This window comes from Semicossyphus pulcher, unplaced genomic scaffold (assembly GCF_022749685.1).
Source record: "Semicossyphus pulcher isolate SPU_LCO1_2020_fin unplaced genomic scaffold, fSemPul1.0.p SCAF_10, whole genome shotgun sequence".
Classification (NCBI taxonomy): domain Eukaryota; kingdom Metazoa; phylum Chordata; class Actinopteri; order Labriformes; family Labridae; genus Semicossyphus; species Semicossyphus pulcher.
In genome coordinates this window covers 13,498,480-13,518,678 of record NW_027211604.1, presented here as the reverse complement: position 1 = coordinate 13,518,678, position 20,199 = coordinate 13,498,480, and the positions used below count along the sequence as shown (strand labels likewise).

General features: G+C 40.9%; 2 protein-coding genes across 2 annotated transcripts; both read left to right on the top strand.

Annotated features, from left to right (window-relative positions):
* Window positions 1-624: 624 nt before the first annotated feature.
* On the top strand, window positions 625-9,415 carry scaf4a (SR-related CTD-associated factor 4a). The gene is made up of 19 exons (XM_069675825.1): window positions 625-736; window positions 2,090-2,173; window positions 2,286-2,330; window positions 2,428-2,589; window positions 2,681-2,813; window positions 2,975-3,111; window positions 3,227-3,403; window positions 3,529-3,614; window positions 3,700-3,784; window positions 4,061-4,237; window positions 4,431-4,504; window positions 4,624-4,814; window positions 5,005-5,105; window positions 5,409-5,522; window positions 5,637-5,793; window positions 5,919-6,046; window positions 6,247-6,391; window positions 6,835-6,990; window positions 7,140-9,415. Exons 1-19 carry the CDS (start codon window positions 707-709, stop codon window positions 8,306-8,308), a joined length of 3,351 nt encoding a protein of 1,116 aa, XP_069531926.1. The 5' UTR covers window positions 625-706; the 3' UTR covers window positions 8,309-9,415.
* Window positions 9,416-11,634: 2,219 nt separating this feature from the next.
* Window positions 11,635-15,398, top strand: sod1 (superoxide dismutase 1, soluble). The gene is made up of 5 exons (XM_069670153.1): window positions 11,635-11,752; window positions 13,886-13,982; window positions 14,134-14,203; window positions 14,712-14,829; window positions 15,007-15,398. The coding sequence occupies exons 1-5, from the start codon at window positions 11,681-11,683 to the stop codon at window positions 15,112-15,114; spliced, it is 465 nt and encodes a 154-aa protein (XP_069526254.1). The 5' UTR covers window positions 11,635-11,680; the 3' UTR covers window positions 15,115-15,398.
* The last annotated feature ends 4,801 nt before the right edge of the window (window positions 15,399-20,199 follow it).

Below are 20,199 nucleotides of genomic sequence, written 5' to 3'. Positions count from 1 at the left end.
TTGTAAGTTGTGTTTTGCGTTCACACTGTATTGAACAAATAGCACGCAGTGGATGTGATACCTTTGTTTGTATGGAGTTTAACTATATAATAGTCCTTAACTTTGTGTATTGGAGTACTTTAGTAGTATAATATGACTTTCTTACAAAAAACATGAGATGGTGACAAGAGTATAAATCTAATCTGGATTGTGTGCAACACTAATAAAAAACAGTGTGTCCAGTCTTCAGTTTTTTTGTTTTTTGTTTTTATGGTCTTACATGGGGTCATGTAGTAGTCTATAGTAATAACCTATGGTCGGTATCTATGAGTAGATAAGGTATTTGATTGTATGTGTACCAATGACTGTATATGGTATCTACCTGTATGTGCACTGCATGTTAGCTCATATGCTGTTGAAGACGGCTGAAGTAGCTAAACAATGCACATATAATGGAGCAACAAGGGCCATTAATAATGGCAATAAATACATTTTTGTTCACGTATTTTAGTACTTACAGCACTACGCCACACAGTGGACAAACATCAGAACAACAGAATGAATCCCATCATGCTTTGCTGTACCCGCCGACCCGAGAGCTAGCGATGCTAGGCTAACTGTCGTTAGCTACCGGGAGCGGACATGTTGTCGGGACCCTTCCTTGAATAAACATCGCTGTAAGCGGGGAATTGGGATTTTAGGGGAAGGCTCGCAGCGTTGGGCAATCATGGACGCCGTAAACGCCTTTAACCATGAGGTAAGCTGCCGTCTGGGCTCCCAGAGACCCTGAAGTCACCGAGTCTGGCGGTGCTGGTCGTGCTGCTGAGATGCTCTGAAGCTAGCAGAGCAGGACCGACCAGCGGGCCTCGCTAGCTGGACCTGCACATCTCACCTGGCTTTGGGCTAACTGAGTTAGCGTTAGTGTTGCAGCTGCACTTGCAGCAGTAATGTTACGACTAAAACCAAAGCTAATGTTTACTGCTAACTAGCAAGGCAACACAACGATCGTCTGTTCACATTAGTTTCAGCAGCCCTGCACAAAGTTCAGACACTCATAACAATGTTAGCCTGAGGGAGCATGGTCACTGAAATGTGTGCTGGTAATAATGCTACTGGCAATCAGTCAGCGAGCAAACACATACACTGTGTTACTGTTATTCCCTCCATGCAGGCTTGTAAATAAAACACTGCTTCCTAGATGAACACACCCTGTTTGTTCAGAAGAGGTCAGGTTGAGTTATTGTATGGCCTGCAGAATGATGGCTGATGCTCTTAGAAGTCCAGTCTAAACACAGGTCCTCTTGTGGTGATTTTGGTTCTCTTGGATTTTGCTGCTATCCTCAATCTTTTAATATAGTAATTACAGTGACTGGTCTTGCCTAAATGAGTGGAATATAAACACACCTGTATTTGAATCATAAGCTAGCCCTGATGCATCTTTATTGGAACAGATCAATACAACCCCAAGTACATTGGCAATTTCTGATTGTTCTTGAAACACGTTTTACAGTTTCTGTGTGGTACAGAAACACAGTAGTGGATGGGACCAATCATGAGACATAAATGATGACAGAAAGAGCTTAATTATTTTTATGAGTTTCTCAGACACTTAGTTTAATGAAATCAATACCTGAGTCTACCAGCCTTTAAGATGCTTCTTCAGTATCAGAGACTCATTAACTGTATATAGCTTATTTTACTTCCTTTGCAGGACTCAACATACAATTCAAGTTGTACTGCTGTGTGTTGATCTCTTGACTTGCGTCAAAACAATCAAAATGAATAAATGTCCCCTCAAACCTGAGGAGGAATTGAGAATTTAAAATATATTTCATGCATCAATTGCATTTTACACCACGCTGTTATGCTGAAGAATTCATCGGCCAACATTTGAATCAATCACCCGTCTGATAAACAACAGTGGCAACAAATCACACACTGCCATCAGTCAATTATTAGATGGTGATCCGCCTGTAAATAGTGAGATGTTCTTGCATTTTCTAACTATTCTAACGTTTTAAAATGTAAGTCTGCCACTTTCTTGCTATGAATCAAAAGACTAGAAATTAAACTCCCCTTACCACTCATCTGTTACATTCTCCGTCTCCAGCTATTCTCATTGATGGACTCCAAGCCCCCAATCTCTCGGGCAAAGATGATCTCCATCACCAAATCGGCCATCAAAGCTATGAAAGTAAGAATGACTCGGCATATCTATTTAAGTGACACTTTTAGATTGATGTTCTCTATATTTTTTAGACGTATATATAGATGACAACAGGCTCACTTCCCTGTCTCTTTCACAGCTCTATAAACACGTGGTCCAGATTGTGGAAAAGTTTATCAAAAAGGTGAGACAAGTCTGTCTAAATTCAGTTATTATCAACCAGTTTCTCCTCACCAAACATAAAAAAACCTAACTCTGTTTTCTTCTTCTGCTCTCGCCAGTGTAAGCCTGAGTATAAGGTAGCTGGCCTGTATGTGGTGGACTCCATTGTAAGGCAGTCCAGGCACCAGTTTGGATCAGACAAGGACGTGTTTGGCCCGAGGTTCACCAAAAACATTACAGGAACTTTTCAGAACCTCTGCCTTTGCCCGGTAGAAGACAGGGTAAGAACTAAAAGATAATTTAATGTAGTGAAGCTTTGTGCTTTTCCTTTTCATTCACCGGTTTTCTTGCTTTTCTGCTTTCCTTCTGTAGAGTAAGATAGTGCGGGTGTTGAACCTGTGGCAGAAGAATGGGGTGTTCAAGATTGAGGTTATTCAGCCGCTTTTGGACATGGCAGCCGGCTCTAGCAGTGCTGCTGCGCTCTACGCAGGCACAGATGAGACAGGTAATGTGTGAGGCAGGAGTCACGCTGTTTCTCTTAGAATACAGTTCTAGAGACCCAAGTTTTTATGTTTCTACCAACTTCATTGAGATCCTAACTACTTTAAATCTTCGTGATGCTGTGTGCTGCACACAAAACATTTCATGCTATGTCTCCTTCCTTAGGTTCCCCCCCACCTCTAGCCAAAGAGCCAGTTACCGCGGTAATGGCAAATTCCACCACGACACCTGCTGCTCAGCTGCAAAACTCTGATGCCTTTGCTGCGGTGGCCCAGCTCTTTCAGTCCTCACAGGGTCAACAGGTGTGTGTGCTGCTTCAGAATGGCCTTCTTTTTGCCCACGCTCATTGGGGGTTATATTATCATTGCATGCACACCTGGTAGACCCTCACTAATAACTTTTCTTTATCTCTCTAAGCTTCAACAGATGCTCCAAAACTTTCAACAGCAGCCAGTGAAGCCTGACACCAACACTCAGCCTCCTCTTCACACCATTCAAACACAGGCTCAAAATGTCACGAGTGGCCTGGGCATGGGTGCCCTGCAACCTCCTCTATCCACCCAGTCTGCCCAGCAGAAGGCGGCCTTTGACAAGGTGGCTGTGCGATTTTATCTTTGACATTAACAGCTTCATTTGCTTCGGGCGGAGGTCAGGCGTTCACACTGTCATTTGTGCACTTTTAACAAGCATTACCTTCTTATTATCTCTCTCTCTCTTAGAAACTGTTGGACCGTTTTGACTACGACGATGAACCAGAAACCGGAGAAGAAACAAAGAAGGATGACATTTCATCACAGCCCTCCTTGTAAGCCTTTGATTTATTTCATAGATTACATCAGCTTTGCAATGGCAATAAATGGGAGGCTGATGGTTTATTTTTATCATTTCAGTATGCAGCAGCCTCCGGCCTTTCTGCAGCACATGGAGCACTTTAAACCTCAGATCATGAACATGTCGCAAGACCTCTCGCAACAGGTAATAAGCCCAAACATTTAAATTAAGAAAAAAAGAACACATTTAAAAAAAAAGATTTAATCCAGTTGATTTGTTGTTTTATAGAATAAAATTGATAATATCTCATGTTGTACATACCGCACAGTATCTGCTCCTTATTTATGGAAGCAACTCCTTTATAATAAAGAAGTATTAAATATACAAATATGAAGATGGGGAAAATATTTTGCACATAAATTGCACATTTAGGAAACGGAGTTGTACATGCACAGTATTTATTCCAGTTGTCTTTCTCAGGTTCCTCTCCCTCCGAATGGCCAGCTCCAGGCCTATGGTTTACCGCCGGGACAAGGCTTCCCAGTAATGATGCCTCATTTGGGGCACGCTTTGCCTGGGCAGCCTCTCCCTGGTTCCACTGGGCCTCCAGGCTTCCCAGGGGTATTCCCTCCCCACAATGCAGCCCAGCAACAACAGGTAGACTGAATTATTGTTCAGAGGATATGTAAATCAACAAACTATTTGTTGAGTCAATAAAGTAGATGAAGTCAAATTCCTGTAATTTTTTATGTTTGTTTTTAAAGTAAATTTTTGTGCAGAAATGTAGAAAAAAAAAATGCTGAGTCGACGTGTAAAATTGAAAGTATTATGTCTATTCCACATCAATCAGGATATGTCGATGGATATGGATCATTTATCTATGAGAGATGGAAGACACGGTCAACAGTCACACTCAGGCTCCAGGTAAGCATCTGAACTAGCACATGATGTGTCAACCCGAGGTCTGCGTCGACATTAATGTTGTTTTCTACAAATAAGCTGCTCAGTGCTAATTTATGGTGTACGCATATTTTTTTTTCTAGGTCTCCAAAGCGGAGAAGGTCGAGGTCTAATTCCCGTACACGGCGATCCAGGCACAGGCGATCCCGCTCGCGGTCTCGAGACCGGCGTCACCATTCCCCGCGGTCTCGCTCGCAGGAGCGCAAGGAGAGAGAGAAAGAGAGAGAGCGACGGCAGAAAGGCCTTCCGCCACCAAAGAGCCAAACGCTAAGCAGTGAGTCATAATCTATTCATGGTCATATTTATTTAACCAGATAGACATGAGCCGGAAATGATCCGTTAGGTGTGAGCAGTGTGTTTTGTTTTTTTTTAGAAGTTTTCGTGAAATTACTGTCATTGGATGGATGACATCATGTTTTTAAATAATTTTCACATATGTGTAATTGTTTGTGTTTTCCTCTCAGTTTGCAGTACAACTCTTTGGGTGGGCCAGTTGGACAAGAGGACACAACAGCAAGATGTTGCCTGTTTGCTGGAGGAGTTTGGGCAGATAGAGTCCATCAATGTAAGTGGACTTATAGAAATCACTCGCATTGATCCTTACCCTGTGTTTGTAACAACTTTTTTGTGTGTGGTAATTCTTTACAGTAAATTTGCCATGATATAAATAGCCATTTGTTCCTACAATAACCGCTCGTAGCCTCCGATTTGTTGTTAATATTTGAAACTTATTTTTAGTGAGTAACTTTAAAAACAGGTGTTTAATGTGTTATAATCAAACGTTGCTTTTTGAAGCTTTTTCCTGTTTTAAAAGGACCATGAGAATGAAAATGCCTCACCTGTCTGTTTGCCTTCCTCTCTTGTTAAGATGATCCCTCCTCGTGGCTGTGCCTATATTGTCATGATACACCGGCAAGATGCCTTCAGGGCTCTACAGAAGCTTAGCAGAGGGTCTCACAAAGTTAACCAGAAAACAATTAAGGTAAACAAGCAACAAAAACTACTGCTTAGTTATCTAAAGCTATTCAGAAAAGCTAGTAAAACTGCATATTTGTTTTTCTCATTTTGATTAATGGTTGTGTTTGTTTCTTGCCAGATTGCTTGGGCTTTGAACAAGGGCATTAAGTCTGATTTTAAACAGTACTGGGACGTGGAGCTTGGTGTCACCTACGTACCCTGGTCAAAAATTAGAGAGGCTCAGGTGGAGGAGCTAAAAGAAGGGGGGATACTGGATGTAGACACCTTGTCACCAGGTAAAAACTTAAGCAGAATAGGCTTTATACACAAAGCTCAACCTAATGCTCAATTCAGCAGTGTGTACCCCGACACTGTTTAAGCATTTTCAACCAGCCTGCCAAATGACGTTTGTCTCTTGTAGAGTGGATCGGAGTGAGGAAGGCTCTTGACCTTCCAGAGGAACTCACCCACAACGGCCGGTCAGAGCCTCAGCAACCTGAGGAGACACAAGTGTTACCTGTGACTCCTTCAGGTGCTCCTCCTGCACAGGTAATGTGTCTCCAGTATTTAAACTCTAAGAATTAGTGAGGTTTGTTATTCTCGCTGTTACAAAGAAAGTGATCTAAAAGCCAATTCTGAAACTTTTAGTTTGCAGTTATTTGATGAAGTAACTTAACTCCTGTGTGTCGCTGTGATGTAGGAAATTGTCTTATGCAACATCTCCAGTAAATCCTTGTCATTGTTCTCAGGTTCCTCCAATGCAGCAGCCCATGGTTGGTGTGTGTCCTCCTGTCTTTCCTGGTCACATAGGTGTGCCTATGCCTTCCTTTCCCCCAGGCGTCCCCCCTCCTCCTTTCATCAGACCTGGCTTCAACCCCATGCAGATGCCTCCAGGTAGCACCTCTTACAGCCGCCATCAATTTACTCACTGGATTTTATTCAGTTTAGCTGTGTCACACAGGAACCCATTCTCAGGTGATGTTAATCAATACCTGACACACAAATTACAGTTAAGTTTTTAAAGGTTGAAACATGACAAAATTGAGTTGTCTTGTACTGTTATATGAAAAAAAGAACAGTAGAAATAGAGGGTAGGCGGAGCTAAGCGTCTGTTTTCCGGTCTCTGCAAGCGTTGCAAGTAAACAGTAATCTACTAAAAACAAAGAAAAGATCGATGACTACAGATACAACTTCAAAATAAGTGAAAATCTAAAGAAAAGGAAACAAACTTGACGCTCAGATGAAGGCAAACAGTCTAAAAAGGAAGTTTCAGATCAGTTGAACCGAATCAAACTGGTGTGAAACCAACCTAACTCTTGTCTTCCCTCCTCTCCCAGGTTTTCCTCCTCCAGGTTCCATGCCTCTAGGTCTTCCTCCTCATTCCAAAGTTGGAGGTGAAGACTCGCCTCTGGACCCAGCAGGTCTGGGCAACAGGAAAAATGACGAGGTCCTGGAGGGTCCCAACATCTTCAACAACCAGATGGGACCTCTGGGTCAGTCATGTCTCTTTCTCCTTCCAATTCTGTTTTATTTACTGTTTTCTCATTCTGTCCTTCCCAAAGTGACTGCTGTGCTCTTAAAACTCTCTTCCTCTGGACTTCTCTGCATAAAAACTTGAAGCTGTATTTTGTTTCCCCTTCAGGTAACCAGATAGGTGTGCCTTTAGGTTCTCTCCCAGGAGGTCCCCCAGGAAACATCCAACCCCCTTCTGGCGGTCTGCTGGGCGCACGTCCTGGTATAATCCCTCTCCAACGTCCTCCTGTTCTCCCACCACCACACATGCAACGCTTCCCTCCACCCCACGGGCCCCGACCCCCTCACCCCAACATGCCACCCATGCCCCCACAGATGCTGCCTAGAGGGCCCCACCCTCAAATGATGCACCATGACGCCCCTCCACCTAAAGGAGGCTTTGGGATGCTCCCTCCTCATAACATTAGAGCTCCTTTCCCTCCACACGGGCATGGCCCTCCTCCTCAAGGTCCTCCTCCTCCTTTTGTCAGACCAGGGGTTCCTCGTGGCCCGGAGGGGCCGGAAGAAATGGATGGCAGACCGTTCAGGGGAGAACGGCCTGGATTCAGGGATCGAGAGCCGGAGAGGGACCGAGACTGGGATCGAGACAGGGATAGAGAGAGGGAGCGAGGTTTTGGAGGTGGAAGACGTCCATTTGGTGATGGAGGGAGAGGAGGAGGAGGAGGAGGGGGTGATAGAATGGATGGGAGGGACAGGCTCGGAGGCTGGCAGGAAGACGGAGGTGATCAACGGGGAGGAGGATGGGAGAGAGACCGAGACAGAGATCGGGACAGAGATCGGGACAGAGACCGTGATCGGGACAGAGATAGACGGGACTGGAGGGAGCGGAGAAGCAGTCTGGAAGGGGACAGGGAACGAGGGAGGGGTGATGATGGAGAGAGGGAGCGAGGGAGAGGGGAGGGGGGAGAAAGGGGAAGGGGAGAGGGAGCGAGTCGAGAAAGAGGGAGAGGAGCTGAGGTAAAAGAAGGGGACAAGCCAAGGCGGTCTGAACGGCGAGAAAGGACCACGCGGTGGGACAGGGACGATCGATTGGCTGAACTGGAAAACATGGAAAGATTTAGGACCTCTAACAGCACGGAGCAACCTTCTTTGACTCCTGTGGTTACCGCGGAAACCAATAATGCACCAAGTGTGGAAGCTCCTCTAAAGGAAGCCGAATCCGAACTTTTAGCTCCTCCGTCGGAGGTAACTACTGCTGCAGAAGAGCCAAAGCCTTCTGAGCCCTTACCTTCAGATCAAAGTGAGCCCACAGAAACAAAAGAGGAAGCAGCATCATAGACTGGCTCACTTCTCCTTCAGCCAGAGACTGCTGTGAACCACTGAAATATAAAGTAACACTTTTCACTATGAAAAGCAGGACAAGCAGTGAGTGACAGTTTCCAGGCAGTTAACACATTTCTTAAAATCACACCTTTCCCACACGTTGTCAAACATTTAAAAATAATTCTTTTAGACTAAAGCTGGGTCCACACAGCACGCCTGAGCGGTGCGCGTCGGCCGCACAATCACTTGATTTTCATTTTGGTGTAAATGTAAACAGGTACGAGCAGAAAAAAAGCGAGTGTGAGCAGCCCAGCTTAGGCAAAGCTCAGGTGCTGCTGCTGTTTGAACATTCTACACCTGTAGAAAATGCCTTTTTTTTAGATTTCAAAACCTCCTATATTGGATTCAGATTTCTGAAAATAATACGGAAGCAAGATCAAACATTCAGTTATAAGGGCCGTTATTAAAGGCAAACTCAATGTAAAGAGACACGGCTGGCAGCAGCAGCAGCAGCACAGCACCTGACACGCAGCCTGTGTGGTCACCGTGGCAGCAGGCAGCCGTCACGCGCTGCTCAGACGTCCTGTGTTTCCCTGGCATAATAGGCTTATGTTCAAATTTGACTTTTGTATCTGTCTTAAAACACATGACCAGTTAATAATCAATGTGGAAAAAAGGCTTTAGTTGAAGATTGGCTCCTCCTTCATGTAGGTTTTAAGAACGAATGTCGTTCTTGCATGTTAACTAAGCTCTGTCCATGTGAGATGCCTTTGAGCTCAGCTTTTAAGTTTTTACTTTGTTGGTTTGCAGATTAAGAAAACAAGTGAATTCTTATTTTACTTCGACCCTCATCTGTGTGAAAGCAGGCACTCCTTAACAGTTTATGTTTTTATATTGGAATTTATTTTTTTAATTTGCCAAAATATGTCAAACACTGAATATCTTCTCGAACAAATAATTAATAATGGAGGCAACATTTTTTTTCTTTATAGTTTTCATCTCATCTTGTGGTTCATGTCAGCTCTTCATTGCATCACAGCAAGTAGTGGTGGCTTTGGATAAAAAAAAAAACATTTTGGAAGCAGAACATGTGTAATGGAAATATGTGTGTGTGTGTGTGTGTGTGTGTGTGTGTGTGTGCGGAGAGAGCAAAGGAGGCCGAACAAGCAATTTTAAACCCACCATTTATCTGTCTGGCTACACTTTTTCTTTATTGTATCTGCATTTATATCTGTTTATTCAGATTGGCTGTATTCTCCCCACTTTTGACCTTGTGAAACGCAATTTCAGGAAGACTAAGAAGCAGCGTCCTCATTCTAACAGACACTTGATACAGTAACTGATGAATCAGTGATGTGCACATTTGCTGGCCAGGTACCAAATGTCCTTTAAAAAGAATCCATACTCAATATCTATTTTTATTTCACTTTTAACATAAGAGCTAATTAGAAAATCATGTTATTCTCACAAGGCGTCTGAATCTACTTTGGTAGTAGCTTGTAAAATACAAAAGTAACACTCCTGTCATTCTAATATTATTTATTTAGGTTACAGAGTGATGCATGTTCTTTGATGATACTGTACTCATTTAAATTTCACTTTATAACAAAATTGTTTAGAAATCTTTTTGTGATTTTCATTCTGTTTGGTTGCGAAATATTGGACAAATACATATTATTGCCGAGGCTCAAAACAAAAGACAATTATATCAGTGGCATTTTCTTTTACAGACATTGTTACTAATGTTCCAAAAGTCATTTTAGAAAAGACATTTCAATATAACCTGCCCAAAAACAAGAACACAAGAGGTCTGGGTGCTTTATGGTCTATCTGCCTTGTAATATTTAGTTGGAAAAAAATGTGATTATTGAAAGTGGGCTGTGAAGGTTTATTGATTTTTCAATCTCTGCAAATCATCTTTTTTTTCTGGTAAATGAAACACCTTTGCCTGAATGTCTATGTATTCTTGTTTTTTGCTCAAAGAAAACACAGTAGAACCTTGACGAATATCCAACACAGTTTAATTAAAACGTACTGTACACCACAACATTGAAAAAAACTCAGGTGCAAGCTTGGTGGTTTTGAGTAGTTTGTGTAAACACAAGCTTTGTTGAGCTTGGGATTCTTTTCGTTGTTCCTTGGGTATGGAAGGAGGAAGCAGATCTCTTGGATCAGACCAAAAGATTTTCATTTGTGTCATAATGTACGTCAGTCAAGTACCAATATAAATTTGTTTTGGCAACATGAAAATACAAAACGTGACCATTAGCTGGATTTTTATGTCTTTGACGGACAGATTTTGAACTAGTTTCACTGAATAAATACTTTATGTTGTTATTCTGCAAGCCCAACTATTTTTCTTAAACAACTGTAAACTAAACCTTTGAGGCACCGAGGGCAAGACCTCAAGTGATGAAGTGAAGAGTGTTGCTTGGGAAATACTGCTGTAAATATGCTTTTATCACTGAAGATTTGAAAGGTGTAATGGTAATTGTTGTTTATAATCTGTGATTCGTTTATCCGAGAGAAACAAATGGACTTGGAAGGAAATACAGAGGCCCTTTGCTTTAACGTTTTTTAACTCCTAATGGTTTGAAAGTTGACAAATGTTTTTATGATTTGTTAAAAATACAAAAGACGTGGACATAATATCTTCAATATTTCAGCCATAGGAAATTGTTTAATAAACTATTTTTGTACCAAATCATTCTCATTGTTTAAACTGTTTTTTTATGCTTAAAGCTCAAGCTGTTTTAGTGCCACATGCATGATAGTCAGTATTAATATGTATTAATTTATTTATTAATTCAGCTAATGATTATGTTTTTTGACGGTTAAGAGTAAAACGTGAAATGGTTGTGCAGGAACCTCTAACTTATTGAAAATGAAATATAGTTGGGTTATTCTGAAATTTAAATGTGGCATTGCTAATAATATTCAATCCGACATAACAAGATGATGAACTTATTAGGCTATTGTTTAATGGTACTGGCTTAATTATTCAGATGGCAGCAAAATATTATAATCTTGAACTACAATGTAATGGCTTTTTATTAATAGGTATTCATAATTGCTTGAAATGTACTTACATAGCTGGATAAAATGTTGGAGATTTATGTATAAACGCTTGGGGCCTAATTTCTATAAGGACCAAGTTTTTTTTGTTTAATCGAAATATCACTTATCATGTGATGAGCTTATGTTCACCTGCCCATGGGCTCCCCTCCTCCGTAATGATCAACGACCAATCATAATGTGTTCTTGTGGTTGTGATTGACTCTGATTGGCTGTCTGTTACAGAAGCCCGCCCACAAAGAACATAGATAGTTGTCTCTCACTGGAGCAGGCGCTGAGGAAACTTGGGCGTCCTTTGAAACTGCTGCAAAGATGGTGCTGAAAGCTGTGTGCGTGTTGAAGGGAGCAGGAGAGACCACTGGGACTGTTTATTTCCAGCAGGAGGTAAGGCGAGCCTCATTACTTAAGGAAGAATAAATATACAAATAGTTATTTCAACGAATGTACGCGGAGATTTGACACGCATCCTGCGTGGAGCGTTGACGCTCGAATGCTAAGCTAGCTAAGTTCACCATACAGAAGGCTAGTAAAGTTAGACCGGTTTTCAGGCTAGACCTAGCTTGTTAGCTACATGTTTCGTTTGAATGACAATGCAACGATCTTGAACAGATTAAGCTAACTCGAAATGATTTTTGCACAGGTTAAAGTTACACATTTATTCAAAGCCATTTGGCGTTAGCCTGCACGTTACAAAACATAAGTCAGCCTTAGCGTTAGATAAGTGCGCACGTTGTCAGGAACTACTCCTTGTCTCCTTTACCTCGAATGAGACTGCTGGTGTAAACACATCGTAAACGCATAAATTAAAAGTCAAATATTGCCTTGCTATTAAGTCATAACCTTTGAACGTGTAAGGCCTGTGATTTGTTAATGATAAACAGCGCGTGTATTGGAAACGCCTGTTGCACAAGTTCAGTAGTTTGTAGAGGTAACATTGCCTGTCTAATATCGTTATCTGAACCTCAACAAGCCAGGGAGCACTTCCGTTTTTTTGCTATTTCTCTAAATCATGGTTGCAGTCAGAAGCTGCTCTGTTAATAGTGCAAAATGTAAGCCCACTAATTATATTTTTAGCTGAGTCACTGCCTGTCTGGTTATGTTGCCTTAACCCCGAGTATCTGGCCTCGATTTTGAGAATATAGTGGGCTGAGCAAACATGTGATATCGATCATTTGACTATTATAAGACGATGCTAGATTTTTGCACTTGGAGTATTTTTCTTTTCATTCATCGATGAACACCTGACCTCTGGGCTAAATATTTGTGTCCTGATCAATATCAGCAGACCCATTATACATTATTTCAATATTTAAAGCAATAACAAATATCTCAATCTGCCAAACGTAAAGTCCATTTGAAATGAGATTGCACATTCAAGCATACAATAATATCTGCTTGATGAATCTCTTGTACTTGTCTCCCTCTTGAGGAAGAGCATCATAAACCAAAAGGGAGAATATGATATTTTATGGTCTCATGATGCTGCTTTAACAGCATAATTTACGATTTGTTTAAGCTGAATGTTACTGTTTCAATACAGTCAGACAAATGCATACACCAGTAATGTCGGCATTCATAGACCGAGATGGACAAACAGATGGTTGGACAGCAGCCTGCTACACATCACAGGAGCGCCAGACTGTGAACAACGGCTGCATTATCTCTCTTGCCGAAGTCTCCTTATCTTACTTGAAAACATGAACACACATTGTCTGGCCTCTTACCGTGTTGACTTGTTGACATTATCTGCACTGCTAATATTAGTTTGCAGGTTAGCCAGAAAATTTCCTGCTCAACTGCAGCATGGCTACATATGTGCAAATATCGCTTTGGTCCAATCAGATACTGGTGTGGCTGTTAATCTTCAGTAATACCAACAACACACTATCGCTCATTTCCCTGACATCTGCTGTCGATTAAACATGGTCACTGACCCTGCCTCTCCAGACCAGTAAGACCAAAAAAAGAGTATTTCTTATTATTTGCCCCCAGAGACCCATTTTTTCCTTGTTAAGAAAAAAAAATATTTACAATACTTTTCCCAAAAAAACAGTCTTTGGCCACAAAAATGAATTGATCTTTAGATTTGGAAAATGAAAATGTGAAAGTTCCTGTAGAAAACATTGATCCCAGGGAGGCCAGGGTTGCAACAACACCCAGTGTATGTTATGTTGCTTAGCAGCATAAACACGGTGGATGTTGTTGATAGTCACTTGAACCAAAATCCCTTTCACTGGATGACTGAGTGAAGGCTTTTTGAGATCAAGGAGATTATGCTTTTTTGTATAATGTATAATCTCACCAGAACATTTTTTTTTTTTTTTTGATTCAGCTGAACATTGAAAGAAAAGACTTTTTCCTTTTAAGTTCTCCTTTGACTGCCTGGGTCATAAGAGTGAAATTGAAATAATCCCCGTTTTGCCTGCTATAGCTTCAAGTCCTTCTAATCATCTGGGTTTGACGGCTCTTTTGTGTCTTTGTACTCTCCTGATGAATAGTGTTTTCCTGATCTTTCAGGGCGATTCAGACCCCGTGAAGCTGACAGGTGAAATCAAAGGCCTTACTCCTGGTAAGCATGGTTTCCATGTCCATGCTTTTGGAGACAACACCAACGGTGAGAACCTGAAAATAGCTGTTTTTCTATCACCTTATTGAAATGGCAAGACTAGCAGATTAATGTTGGTGCATTGCCTGGTTTTAGCTTACCTTCACTCAGACCGAATCAGAAGAGTTTCATGATAGTTTTTTTAAATTCTGTTTCACAGGGTGCATCAGTGCAGGCCCTCACTACAACCCCTTCAACAAGACTCATGCTGGTCCCGATGATGCAGATAGGTGAGTCCAAGTCATTGTGCCAGGTAATGCAATATAACAGTGCATGCAAAACATTTAACCGAGCCACTGACTCATAGATTCTGTGATAAATTAAAGCTCTCTGCATCACCTGAGTTACGATGGCATGTTTGAATAGAGAAGTGAGATTCACTCTGGGTCAGCCACAACTTAGCATAGTTTAAATAGTTTGCATATTTTGTGTGTCTGATAAGACATTTTTTAGGTCATAGTGCATTAAGAGGAAACAAATCTGCTCTTCCTGTCAAATTATCTGGTTTTAAATTTTTGACGAGGAAAAGGGAAAGTTTGTATTAAAAGTTTAATCCATTAAATACTGTAAAAAGTGTTAGGTTATCTGTGTTGCTGCGCTTCAGTGGCTTGAATCCTTGATTTAGCCTCTACATAAATGTTGGCTGCATGACATCTGATAATGATCACAGGAACAACTTTAAGTATGTTGTCTGTTGTGATTGTTTTAATGAAAGTTATTTTAAAACAATGTAAATAGGCACGTTGGAGACCTGGGCAATGTGACATCTGGAGCGGACAATGTTGCCAAGATAGACATCACGGATAAGATGCTCACCCTCAACGGCCCCAACTCCATCATCGGCAGAACTATGGTGGTGAGGAACAGTGCAGCCATTCTCACAGTTTGAGAGTGAACGGTCTTAGCTTGAAGTTGACTTTTTCAGCTTGGCCAGCATGGCTCCAAAGTGTGGAAGAAACCTGTAGGATATTATTCCTTACCGAATGGAATCTTGCATCTCAATATAAAGTGTTGTTTTTCTGACTGTTTTTAGATCCACGAGAAGGAAGACGACCTGGGAAAAGGCGGCGATGACGAGAGTCTAAAGACCGGCAATGCTGGAAGCCGTCTGGCCTGTGGCGTCATTGGCATCACCCAGTAAACAATCTGCCTGAAAATGGAGCACTGGAAATCATTTTCCCCTTATAGCACTTATAAGACCAACATAGCCACTTGATGTGACAGTTTGTCCTTTTCAGTACTCTGGCTTTTTGTTATTAGTCCAGAGAGTAGTAAGCCATGCTTTACCCTGTCCGTTCTTCATGACAGTTGTTTGTATCAGTTTATTTGTCTGCTGATTAGTTTGTCCCAAAGAGTTAACGCACAACTAATAAACGGATGTATACAATTTACAGAGCTAATCAATAAATTGTCAATTCATCTGAACCATGTGTGACTTTTGCTTTTGGACTTGACACATTTAACAGGGCTGAAACTAATGACGTAAATAGATGCGTACCATTGTAGTTGTGCTTGTTTTCAGGCCCTGCTATTCTCCTGCAATGGCATGGTTTATGGACACAAGTATAATAGTGCAGACATTTTTAGTGTTGCTAGTTGCAACTGTTGGTCATAGAGTATTTTGCTCTCAAACAATCATTGCTCTGTGCCTTCAGTGGTGACTGTTATTCTTAGTTGGATTCTATGATCTGATCAGGAATTTCCACTTAATTTCAACAGTGCAAGTCTTGTGTTGATCACAAACTGTTTTGTAGATTGTTAAAAAAAATAAATTAGTTTGAGTTTATAAAGATTAAATGCATAAATGTCACCATGGTGACACTATAGTATTTACATAAGTCAAATTGTAATGTCCATACATATAATGGTTGAAATACTAGTTGGTTTACTACTAATGAGGCCCTATAAGGCCTGAGTTACTGTCATTTGCTTTTGGTAGTTTCAATATCTGCACAATTGTTTGGGGTTCTGCTACACAGAAATTAAAGTATTAAAAGGATATTTTTTTTAACTCAATCTTGTGACCCTTGTGTGAAGGTGAGTGTTTACAATTGAGTTCTACAACTTCATCGTTTTAGTTTAGTGTTATTACAATGTGCATTTTCTTGAAATTATTTGTTTTGCATCACATTTCCACACGATGTTACAAACGGAAGATTTTTCCCCAGGTTGTATTGTAGGAATACCGTTTGCTTTCGGAGCATCGTGGCAGAATATAATGAAGCTGCCATCTATAGTAAGCTTTGGGGGCCTGGAAGCAGCAGGGGCCACTAACGGCTATGTCGCAGTAAATGAAAGGTCACAGATTTTGTGTTTACACCATTAACGGACATGGTAGCTAGAGGCGGGCTAGCACCCGCTGAAACTCGGTTGGAATACACTTTCAGGTAAGTCACACATTTTAAATAACATATGAGGCATCATACCTGATATCTTGTCACCTGTATATCCTGACAGCACCTGACATTTGTCTGCGGTAAAGAAGTTTTAAAATGCGCTTGTAAACCGTTTTTGGGAGGCCCACGGTGCAACGTCGTTGATGGTAAATACGTTGAATTTCTCCAATGTGTCGGCTAGCTTCACGTCAAACTCTGCCTGTTCGGTCTGTTCACATTATCTTGGTTCAAATATACGATTATATATCGCATTTGAGTTAAGTAAAGTAATGCAAATAAATTTGACTAAATCACTTTTGATGTCGAGTATTTGCTTTTCCGTGAGCAGTATGCTAATTTATGAGAAATTGGTTAAAATTATAGGTCACACCGGAGAGAAATTGTACCATTGTTTATAGCATTGCTGTGGTCGGCAGAGACAAGGGACAGAAACATTTCTAGAAAAATAAATAAAGGGGGAAAAAACATGTAAATTAAGACTATTTTTGTTGTTGATGTTATTGTTGTTGTTGCACTTGCTTAATGTAGGCTACAATTTTACAACATAAATTCTTCAATTTGACAGATAGGCCTATCTTATTTCATGTGTGGTCACCGGTGGTCTTTCATGATGCCAGGCAGCCCCCTTACAGACAGGGAACAGGTAAGAAAAACTCATGTTTCAGACGTATAAATGCTTAAAAAAAACATTTTTCTGTGAACTGGTTGTTAAAGCATCACATCTGGTAAAATACCCCAGGCAATAGGAAATTTTGGCCTGTTGTTGTTCTCACCAAAAATAACAATTAAAACACATACATCGAGCATGTTAAAAAGGTAAGTTTTAAGGTATTTTTTAAGGTGTACATCTGTAACTTAAAGTTTCTCAGGCTGACAATTTAAGGAAGGTTGATGAGCCTTTATCTATTTTTATCTGAAATGTGTATTAAGCTGTATTATCCTCTAGAGGGCACTGCTGCTCTTCATACCTTGACTTGTAACAGGTACAGGTCTGATAGTTCATGACAGATTTTGTCTTTCTCATCATGATAGAAATACGCTGACTTCTGATTTATTTTTAGATATTTTGTATTGTAAAAGTGTGGCCCCGCATGCCAGTGTCTGGACATTTAATTCCATTAACATATTGGCCACACAGTCCTTGTGCTTCTAAACTGGAAATAATTATATACTTTAAATTATTAATTGCTGTTGCACATATATAAAAGCATTAACTTTTATGAGATCTCAGATATGCCTACTAAAATATAAATAACAGCTTGTGATTGAAAATTTGGCCTTGAAATTGGAATCTAGGGCTTTCCTCTTCATCCATGATATGAAATTGAACAGCTGTGCCCCCACACTGGTCAATACACACGGACACACTCACATTCAGTGTACACATTCCTGCCTACCGATAGCCAGTGCTTGGGTACAGAAATTGCATGCTTTAAAAGCCTTTTCCATTTCCACTGGAACGGCGGATGCTCGCATGTGAAGTGACTTGGCACTCTTTCCCAGAGGAAATGAGATATTGGAGGCTCTTCAATGGACTTAATACCTCAGGGAGTAATCCAGAAGCAAGCTGCAGAGTTGTGTGTAGTTTAGAATCATGCACGAAATGTTTAGCTCTGAAAAGGTGCAGTGAAATATTCCTATAAGTTGCAAGACATTTAGCAATCTGTTAGCATATGGAACGGGTCTCTTGCTCTTTTTCAGACTCAATAGTAGATGATTTATTTTTCAAAAATTTCATCTTTGAAGGCACAGAATCGGCAGTGCTTAAAAAGGGGACTTTAAGCATTGTATTTTATACAATGTACATGCTGTTGTGTTTCAGTTAATTCTAGGGGCTTCACAGCATTCACAATACAGTTATTCTAAAATAGCATGATGTATGAACCTTCATGCATTGAAAGTAAGTGTTTTCCATTGTGCTTGGGTATATGCAGTGATGCTGTTTCAGGCCAAGAATTCATAGGCAGTTGAAATATCTGTATTAGTGTAGACAGATGCAGCCAGCAGGGCGGAAAGACAGACTGACTGTAAAAGCTGGTATAAATAGCCGGGGAGTGGAGGTGATGAATAATAGAGACTACCAATGCTGCTGACAGTGAGGGAGAGAGGCCGTGACAGCAGGCGAGTCCAGAAAAGCTTAGAATACAAGCATAGGGTAGAAAGAAATAGAACCGAAGGAGAAATATCTAGCGTGCTGTTGACGGAAGATCATGTGAAAGGAATCATATGTCAATATAGTAGTGAACTCTCATATGACCTCTAAGACTACAATTTTTAAAAGTGGCAAAAGAATACATACAAAAAAACGCTAGTATCGACCTTTACAGTCAGATTCAGTTGCACAGTAGAGCGAGCTAACACAACACATGCTATACTTATGTAAGGCTTGGAGCAAAACTGTCACTGCATCTCAACAACAAGCTTTCAGGTGAAAGGTAAATGCCTAAGGTGTACTCTTCCCTTTAATAACAATTGCTCCAGGGTTTGACACGGCACAGTAGCCGTTGAACTGGTGAACCTGTCTTACAGGGTTCACTTCTTGAGTTGCTGACCTTGTCACAGCGAGTGCGTGTATGTGTGTGTCTGTATTTATCATATCATAAAAGAAAGGGGAAGATGTTCTCTTAGTAACTAATATCAAACTCCCTCATGTAAGCTGTCACACTTGGAGGTGATATGGCTGTCCCACTGGTGTTTACTGAAAGGTGACTCAGAGGTGGAGGTTCTTCTTTTCAACCACGTTATGTAAGTGGAAAGCACTGAACTTTACAGATTTGTGTGTGAGGGTCTCCGTATGATTGTTGTTTTCTTTTCCCCCAATACCAGTGTAGCTTTGTAGTACTGCTGACAAGAACCAGTGTGGTCACATTTCAGGTGCCTCCTATCGTTCTCCCCCGGGGCTGCAGCAGCAGCTGTACGGCCCAGCACTTCACTCTCGACAGGTTTTCACTTGTTAAACAGCTGCATGCTATACGTACTATGTTCCCACTCATCTACAATCTGTGCAAGTCAATTATATGAAGTCGAGCTTTTATCTAGTGGGGCTGTGTATTGGCAAGAATCTGGCATTACAATACTTATTGGATACACAGGGGGTTACAGTTTAAAATATCACAATATAGTGTGATATTGTAGGCAAGGTGATACATTGCTCCCTTTATGACTGTCTGTTTTATAACCCCTATGTTCTTGGTGTTTATCCTAGCAATATGGGCATATTTCTTTCTGTGTCAGTTTATGCTGAGCAGGCAAAGTCAAAAAGCTGAATCAGAAATGATTCAGAATAACAGAAGTGCTGTTGTTTTTTCACCAAAAGGTCTTTGTCGACCTCACGCTTCCCTCCTCCCTCAGCCATTGCAAGTTTCTACCAAATTCACACTAACTTATCTGAGGGTAGCTGACAGTTAGATGTCATGTTTGTTCGATCAAAAGCAAGATGAAAATGTGGTTTATTGTGCAGCCCTCTTACATAACATCAATTTAAAAATGAATACATTTTTTTTTATAGTTTAAATAGTATCACAAAACATAATATTGCAGGACTTAAGTGTATTGATATTTTCTTGTATTTTACTGGGTATCAATGATTTCCAAAACAATAAGCTAATTTAGCTCTGTGGCTTCCTTTAAGAAGTGAATGAGGAAAAATATCATTTCAGGTTTGGAATAGGGCCCCTGAAGGCAGCAACCCATGAATATGTAGCATTTTTACACATCAGCTACCTCATCATGAGGAATATCACTCATCCTGTAAAAACGGTTACATAATGTGTTCAGTGGCTCTGAAGAGGGCACTCAAAAGTTTGAGAAAAATAACTGCCTGGCGATGT